The following is an 8,660-nucleotide window of genomic DNA, read 5'->3' as shown; positions in this document are numbered from 1 at the left end:
AGACCAAACAAAGTAGTTTCGCTTTCACAACGAAACACAGCGTCACACACAGCGGCCTTGTGTGAGCGGAGGCCTGCGGGCTAGAGTGAGCGGCGGCCAGCGGATTCGATGAAGGAGCGGCCGGCGTGCTTGCGGCAATCACATGTGACGACCCCGGGATGGACTCCGCTTCGTCCACGGTGAAAGCCAATCCGGTGATCCACAGCACTAAGTTGATGTATTTCCTCAGCGACCAGCACGGATCAGCTCTAGGCATGACGAAGCGGATATCGTCCTCTTTTGGAAGGCCAAACAAAGTAGTTTCGCTTTCACAACAAAACACACAGCGCCCTCACGACATGGCAGCAGCAACAATACTACAGTGAGAATAAAAGTTACGCCTTCTTTCTTTGCGTGAACATTTGGGCGTTGTTATGCAAATCTTCCCACATCGTGACGTAGACATGTGAGGGCATGCTAGAACGAGCCGTTTTAGGTAGGCGTGGTTGACTCTTAACTTTTATAAAGAATATCTCTTTGGATTTGAGACTTTAGTCTTTGCAACTTTACAGATCTTCTTTATGCACCAAGAGCTTGTAACACTCCAAAGAGAAAGGAAAAATTGAAATCGCATCATATGACCGCTTTAAAAATGAGTCAAATTGTATTCAGAAGTTAGCTAAACCAGACAGCAGACAAAACTATTTTTTTTTATCTTAAAATGCAATTATATTTCTTCATTGTTGCATTTGACTGCAATTACTATGTAATTATATATAGTTTTATATGAAAAAATTAGTCTATGATGTGTCATAGAATATGTAATACAATATATGAATGCATTGTGCTTTAATGCAGGAAATTGTTTCCTAGCTTTAAAGTACTTCAAAGCTAGGAAACAAATATAAGTGTGAGTTGGTTCTTGTCATTTTGTTACACCTACGTCTTTTGGTTGTGTGTGTAATCTTAGAGTAGGACGATTGTTTGTGACTTCCTCTCATGTAAGAGTACAGGCTCGCTCAAGCAGAATGAATGAATGCACTAAGATTAATTCAGATGACGTACGTTTTGCCTCCATCAGTACAGCCACTTAGATGTTCCCAATGCAAACTGACAACATGAAGACAAGTAGCAGCTTGAAGGACACACAAAGAGAGCGAGCGAGTGCACTTAAATTACACAAATGTGGCTTTTTGAAATATTCACATTGCGGAGGCACCGAGGCCTGAGTCGGAAAGCACTCTGTCCTGCACACACACACACACACACACACACACACACACACACAGTAGCGCAGGACTGAATGTGAGAGCATTGCAGTGGGAACTCCCTAATGCACACTGCAGCACTCCACGCAGAACTGGACATGGAAAATGGACTGAGTAGAGAACGACAGACCCGGGAGAGGGGAGAAGGAGGACGAGAATCTAGAACCGAACAAGAACAGGAGAAAATGTCACGATCCATGCGTCTGAGATCTTTGAGTGAACATATCAAATACTCCACCTGCAGGGCTCTGGATCTGTAAAAATATTAAAACCCATTATAAACGAGGCATTTGTTGCATCCAGTGGGGACATAATTACGGTTTAAATTATTTATACTGTCTTTTTACGCATTGCATCATGCCGCGTAAACATAAATCCATGTATGCATTTGTGATCGGAGAAATGACAAACAACAAGCGGGAGAAAATGTCACGATCCATGCGTCTGAGATCTTTGAGTGAACATATCAAATACTCCACCTGCAGGGCTCTGGATCTGTTTAATAGAAACACACGAGACCAGAGGCTGACAGGTGAGTGTGTGAGTGGATGTGAAAGAGGGTGTGGATGTGCTAATGTGGAGGCAGTGATAAAAGAACATGTTTCTGAGAACATGTATGGCCTCTTTATGTCATATTGATGCTAGAGGTGAAGCGCACACTTCAAAAATATTATTCTTAATTCAGTATTTTTGTCTTTTTTTCCAGTGCATATATCTAAACATTCTAAAATCGAAATACATTTGCTTGGGATACAAAATGACTTGGGGTATCAAGTCTTGTTTTCTGAAAAATATATGAAAATTAAGTGAGTTTATACTTCAAAAATATCAGACAATGGGATCCGAAAAATAAACTTAATTCAAGAGAAGGGTTTTGAAGTATAAAATCGCTCTGTTTTGATAAAAACTCTGTTAATTTTGAAAAATATAACAAAATTCAGTTAGGTAAATCTGCCAGTGAGGTCCGAAAAATAAACTTAATTCAAAGGGTAAGCATGATTATTTTTCTGACCCTGTTGACCCTGTTGTTTTAAGCATGAAGTCATACAAGAAGACTTTATATCTTATGCAATTTTGCATCTCGAAAATGTTTAGATATTTATAACTGAAAAACATGGCTCTTCAGAGAATACTACGGTATTAAAAAACATGGTTTTACTATGATGCTGTGTCTAAAAAACCATGGTAATAAGGTACTTTTTGTAAATTATTGCATGTATGAATCTTTTGATTCATGGTGGAACCACTGGTGATGGTTGAGGAGAGACCCCCCATATGATTGTAAAGCGCTTTGGGTGTACAACAATACACAATAAAAGCGCTATATAAATGCATCATTCATTCATTCATTCATCTTTTGAACTTTGCATTAAAAATGACTGAGATGACAATGATAACTTATCTTTGAGATGCTAAAGGGGTTGCTGAGTACTTATATCCCTTTTTGGGATGCAGTGCACTACTGTGTTAGATTATCTCTATTATATCCATAAAGTCTCCCAGAATGCATTATGAATGTGAGACCTGATACTCAATTAAGAAGATAGGAAATGCTGTGTCATTCTTGCGGTGTTTTAAAGATGTCTGAATATTAGTGCCGGGAAATCATTCATAGTCGTAAGTGATTTATTGTGTGAGAGCACAAGAAAGGGATGGAGAAAGGTGGATTAACTTCCTGTGTTTTTATATGTGTGCATATAAGGTCTGGTTTATAGTGCTACCTCAAGACTTAGTCTGCTGGGAATACATTTATACCTCACTTGCTCATGAATTAAACATGTCAGACAGTGAACTATCAGCAGGAGTTTATATATATATATATATATATATATATATATATATATAACAGTTCCAGCTATCTCTGCAAAAAATAAACTCCAACACAATCTTGAAACCCACTGTGGATGCAGAAAATTCTAAAATTTTCATGACCAGCAGCAGTGTGGTCTAATGGTTTATTCAAAAGTATGGGCCGATTATCTCAACGTCATAACACAAACAAAATCATTGAGAGATTTTTTTTTTTTCTTTTCTTTTTTTTTTTTTAAGCTTGCTTTTGTAGGTACAAGATCAGTTGCTAATGCAGTTAATTTCACAGATATTATTATTATTAATAATATTAACAATTTAGTTATCTTTTAGTAAAATTGATTTATTTTATGTATAAGGCGTTCTTTCCACATATATATATATTTGCTGGGAAACTATTTTCCCATGCTGCATCCATGTTCAATACAATTTTATATCATATAATTTTAATGTAAATTTTTCATAATTCTCTGCGCCTCCACTGACATGATCACACTTAACAGGCATAAGTTATGTTCACTCTATTGAAACAATTTATTTTAGCTTTAGTAATCTTTTTTTTTGTTGCCTATTCACAATATCATTGCCTATAATAATGCCAAATGATTGGTCATCTTCTTTTTTTCTTCTCATTATTTTCACGATCAAGTAGTAGTTTGAGAAGCAGCCTTTGGGAGAAACACCTAAATGAATTTTGCATTTTCCATCGATCTGTGCTTCGCTATACTCTTGAAAATGATATGCATTACTGGCTCCCCTGTTTTCTGGCTCATTGGGGAGCGATAAGACCTGGAGGATGTGTTCATGTTCAATGTGCTGGAGTGTCTGTGTACAGAACGTTCAGAGTGGCCAAGCTGAGGTACAGGTTTTATGTTAAAAACAAAACATTAGGCCTATTTATGCATCTGTAACTGCAGTTTAAATGCATCCATGTCCCTTCTGTGATACATAAACTGTGTAAATACATCTAAATGCTATGTCAGATGCAGATTCCAGAAATGTTTTCTTATGTTGGATTGAAAGACTCTGAGTATGCACTGAATGAAGCACTGAATGAAGCACTGAATGAAGTGATTCTTATTCTTACCCAAAAATACAAAATGGAAGAAAGAGTTATATATATATTTATTTGCTTCTTTTCCATTTTGCATTTACTTGTACTTTTACTTTCAATACTTAAGTACGTTTAAGATTAAAAAAAAATACTTTTCGTACTTAAGTACAATAAATATCACATACTTTAAGACTTTTACTCGAGTAATATTCTAAACGGTGACTTCAACTTCTATCAAAGTAATTTTCTGGTAAGATATCTGTACTTTTACTCGAGTATGGCTTTCAGGTACTTTATACACCATTGGTTTTAGGCAGGGTTATTATTGTTAACTAAAACTAAAACTATTAAAAGACTTTTGTTAATTCAAATAAAACTGGGAAAAAAATTACAATATAAACATGAAAAACTTAAACTTATTTCATTTAATTGCCAGGGCAGCATTTCTCAATTTTGTTTAATTTACATTAATTAAATTAGTTTAATTTAAATGAATTAAAACAAAATAAAATAATGTAAAAAAAATTTTTAAATATTTAAAATAAACAAAAACTAATAAAAATGACAAAAGCACATAACAACATTACAACAATACATAATAAAAAATACAAAATTAAAGTATAAAAATAAAAGTTAGTTTAAAATATTCATAAAAACTAAATGATTTATAAAAATAAAGTTGAGTTTGAGTTTTTGAAAACTGCTTAAATTAAAAAAAAATAATAATAAAATTATATATATATGTATATACTATTTACTTGTCTCATCATATGCTGTGTTTTAGTGCTTCTCGCCAGCATGGGATGGATGTTGGTGTGCTGGTGTTCCTACCATACACTGATTTTTTTATTTATTTTTTATTCAATAATTTGTTGACAGGCATTTAGGGTTGTACTAGCATGGAAATGTTTCCTTCATCTGCTCAGGGCTCTACGTGACATTAGTATGATTTTCGCAACTTACTTTCTCCACTGATAGATTTTAATTGGATTAGCTGTAGCATTTAGCGTCATAACCCAGCAGGCTAACGACTGATGAAAGTTCAGATTGCCTTCAGGTCAGAGGTCACCTGCACAGCTGCAGAGTTCAGTATATGTGATGTCTTCCAGGCAACCAGAGGACAAACTTTTTTAATGTTGCCCCACCCCCCTCCCACCCCTATCTTAAGAGACTTTATATTTATAAATTTGTACCTTATTTTCAGATTTGGTTAGATCAAATCACTTAAAATTATCCATTGAGAAATTGCATATCAGCTGAATAGAAGTACATTTTCAAACATCACTAGAATTAAAGAAATTATGACAGTTCAAATTACATACAAATAAGTATCTAAACAAGCATCATCTCCATTAATATGACACAAGAATAAAGAACTGTGAACTTCACAAAGTCTCAAGTGGTCTCCTTTTGGGTTTTTTTTTTTGTTTGTGTGTCCACCCTTTTTATGTTGTTTTTATACATTTTCATTCATTCATTCATTCATTCATTCATGCATTCATTTAATGTTGTTCAAAGCTCTTCACTATTGGTATATACTTTAAATACTTTATATTTTATATTATATTGTATATTTAAAAGGTTAGGCACCTATGCTAGAGCTAAAGAGACTTTAATGACAAAAATATTGCAGTCTTCAGAAGTATTCTTGAAATTTCAGTCCCATTAGTATTAATGATGGCTTATATCATAAAGAAAGAACAGAATGTGAAGACAATAGCAACCACATATGTAGAGACTTTTCATCTAAAAAAAAACGTTTGTGCCGTAATCTACTTTCTTTTCTATTTTTTTTTTTTTTTAATTGCCCTATTTATGTTTTCAGGATGTTTCACACATCATTATACAATTACCAAAACCAGAATTTACACACCCACAGTCAAAAAACTCCAACGGAACCATGTCTCCGCTATTATTTTATTTTATTTTTCATTTTATATTATATTTTATTATTTTATTTTATTACTTTATTTTTAAATGTTTTATTATAATTCCACCTTTTTCATGTTTTTAATATTTGTATTTATTTATTTTTGTTTATGTTTTTATGTTTGTGTATTTATTTAATTTATTTTAATTATATTTTTTATGTTGTTCCATGTTTTATTTTTTGTAATCTTTTTTGGGTTTTTTTTTTTGTTTGTGTGTCCACCCTTTTTATGTTGTTTTTATACATTTTCATTCATTCATTCATTCATTCATTCATGCATTCATTTAATGTTGTTCAAAGCTCTTCACTATTGGTATATACTTTAAATACTTTATATTTTATATTATATTGTATATTTAAAAGGTTAGGCACCTATGCTAGAGCTAAAGAGACTTTAATGACAAAAATATTGCAGTCTTCAGAAGTATTCTTGAAATTTCAGTCCCATTAGTGTTAACGATGGCTTATATCATAAAGAAAGAACAGAATGTGAAGACTCCATCTCACATTACAGTGCAAACAACCAACCAAACAAAGAAAGCCAAAGCTAAGCACTGTATGATACTCTCCTGTGGCTCAGTGGTAGAGCATTGCGTTGGCAGCACAAAAGGTCATGGGTTTGATTCCCAGGGAACACACATACTGGTAAAAAATGTATAGCCTGAATGCACTGTAAGTCGCTTTGGATAAAAGCGTCTGCTAAATGCATAAATTATCAATTATTATTAAATTATTAATTATTATTATAATTATAAGACAGATGACGACGTTGTCATATTTAGCTGATGATAGGGGGACGGCTTTTGCTTTTCATACCAAGACTATTGAACAGATCTGTTTATTTGCTAATTGAAAATCTAAGTTCATTTTCACTCACTGGAAGTTATGAGTGTAGAGTCCCATTGAAGGAGAAACCCAGGCCACATAGGGACACGAATACCATAGAGACTTGGGTGTACATATATGGTTAGTCAGATTCTGTAGCAATTATTCATATTTTATTATGTTTTCACTCACTGGAAGTTATGAGTGTAGAGTCCCATTGAAGGAGAAACCCAGGCCACATAGGGGCACGAATACCATAGAGACTTGGGTGTACATATATGGTTAGTCAGATTCTGTAGCAATTATTCATATTTTATTATGTATATTTGTGTTAGTGTTTGTGTCATGCTGTGTTCAGACTGTACCAAGTCTTCAGCCTTGAGCCATGTAGCATCTTCAAACACATTCTACACACCCATCTCATAAAGCTGCAGAGAGAGAAAGAGAGAGAGATAAAGTTTAATTAGACCACAATCTCAAGGGAGTTTTAGTTTGTGTTTGGGGAGACGGGTGGTCCAGGAATGCGATGTGCATGTGTGTGTTTGCGTGTGTTTTATGTGTTTGTCTGTCTTTATACCTCCTCATCAATGCTGATGTTCAAAGTTCTCTTATCTTCCACATGGTTTGAAACATTCCTTCCTGTTTTCTGTCAACGGTCCTGAGAGTCTCGCTGCTGCCACTTTGCAAAACACATACTCTGCAATATACCCTTGCTAGGATCTCAAACATGCCTGAGAGATCAAATATTATGATTCTTTTCCTTCCTTCCTTTTTTTTTTTTCTTTTGTCTTGTCACACCAATGGAGTGATATTTTTGCCTCGGGTCATTTTCATAGATAAACCATTGTGACATTTCTTCAAATACACATTTCTAACCTGTAGTCCTCTAACTGTAAGTCTTGTTATAACTGTTTTTAAAGCAGTAAAGTTTGACTGCCTTTTTAAAATAATAATTTAAAATAATTTGTCCTATTAAAATTGGCTGTAAGTTAGGTAGCACGTTTTTAAGCAACATTGCAGTGTTTTATGTGTAAGCAAACATGACTGTAGGATGTGAGTGTTTTACTCTAATTCTACACTAATGCTTTTAGTCTGCCTGACTCTCTCTCTCTCTCTCTCTCTCTCTCTCTCTCTCTCTTGCTCTCATTTACTCCTTCAATTCAAGGGGAGTGAGAGGAATGTGTTCCTAAACCCAGTGACACTGTGAAACTCACACCAAAGGCTATTTGCTTTTCTTCCATTCCTTATTTTTTCACTTTTCCAACTCTCTCTCTTCTTTTCACTTTCTTTTTTTTGGAGACCTTTTGACATTTGGTCATGACTGTCATGTCATATACATTTGTATTAACTAAATAAATTAAGAATGTGCTCTTTACACTCTTTAGATTAATGTGGATGGGAGAAATCACAACGATCAATGTGGTCCCAACTTATACTTAAAGAGTCATTTACCTTTTTCCACAGGTGTTTGTTTACTCTTAATTGCGCAGTATGTGGACCAGCCTGACAAATAACGTTTTGTGTGTGTGTGTGTGTGTGTGTGTGTGTGTGTGTGTGTGTGAGTGACACATTCAATCAAAAGTGACAAATATGGTTATAATGTTACAAAAGATTTCTATTTCATATAAATGCTGTTTTTACGAACTTTTTATTCATCAAAGAATCCTGCTGTTTCCATAAAAATATTAAGCAACTGGATTCAACATGGATAGTCAGAAATATTTCTCGAGCACCAAATCAGCATATTAGAATGATTTCTGAAGTATCATGTGACACTGAAGACTGGAGTAAGAGC

At 34.3% G+C, this 8,660-nt stretch overlaps 1 protein-coding gene across 2 annotated transcripts in view; it reads left to right on the top strand.

Moving 5' to 3' along the window:
- The window catches only part of LOC107702327 (rho GTPase-activating protein 7-like), a 101,853-nt gene that overhangs the window by 41,441 nt on the left and 51,752 nt on the right, over positions 1–8,660 (top strand). Inside the window, exon 1 of one of the 2 annotated variants that reach the window (XM_016504606.1) lies at positions 1,674–1,779. The exons of the other annotated variant lie outside the window; for it this stretch is intronic. Within the exon in view, the coding sequence (XP_016360092.1) occupies positions 1,674–1,779 (106 nt within the window). Of the gene's footprint in view, positions 1–1,673; positions 1,780–8,660 lie in introns of those variants that run through there. 2 annotated transcript variants of the gene reach the window in all.

This window comes from Sinocyclocheilus anshuiensis, unplaced genomic scaffold (genome assembly GCF_001515605.1).
Source record: "Sinocyclocheilus anshuiensis isolate Anshui unplaced genomic scaffold, SAMN03320099.WGS_v1.1 scaffold86, whole genome shotgun sequence".
Taxonomy (NCBI): domain Eukaryota; kingdom Metazoa; phylum Chordata; class Actinopteri; order Cypriniformes; family Cyprinidae; genus Sinocyclocheilus; species Sinocyclocheilus anshuiensis.
The sequence above is the reverse complement of the archived record's forward strand: the minus strand, read 5'-3'. Positions and strand labels throughout refer to the sequence as shown.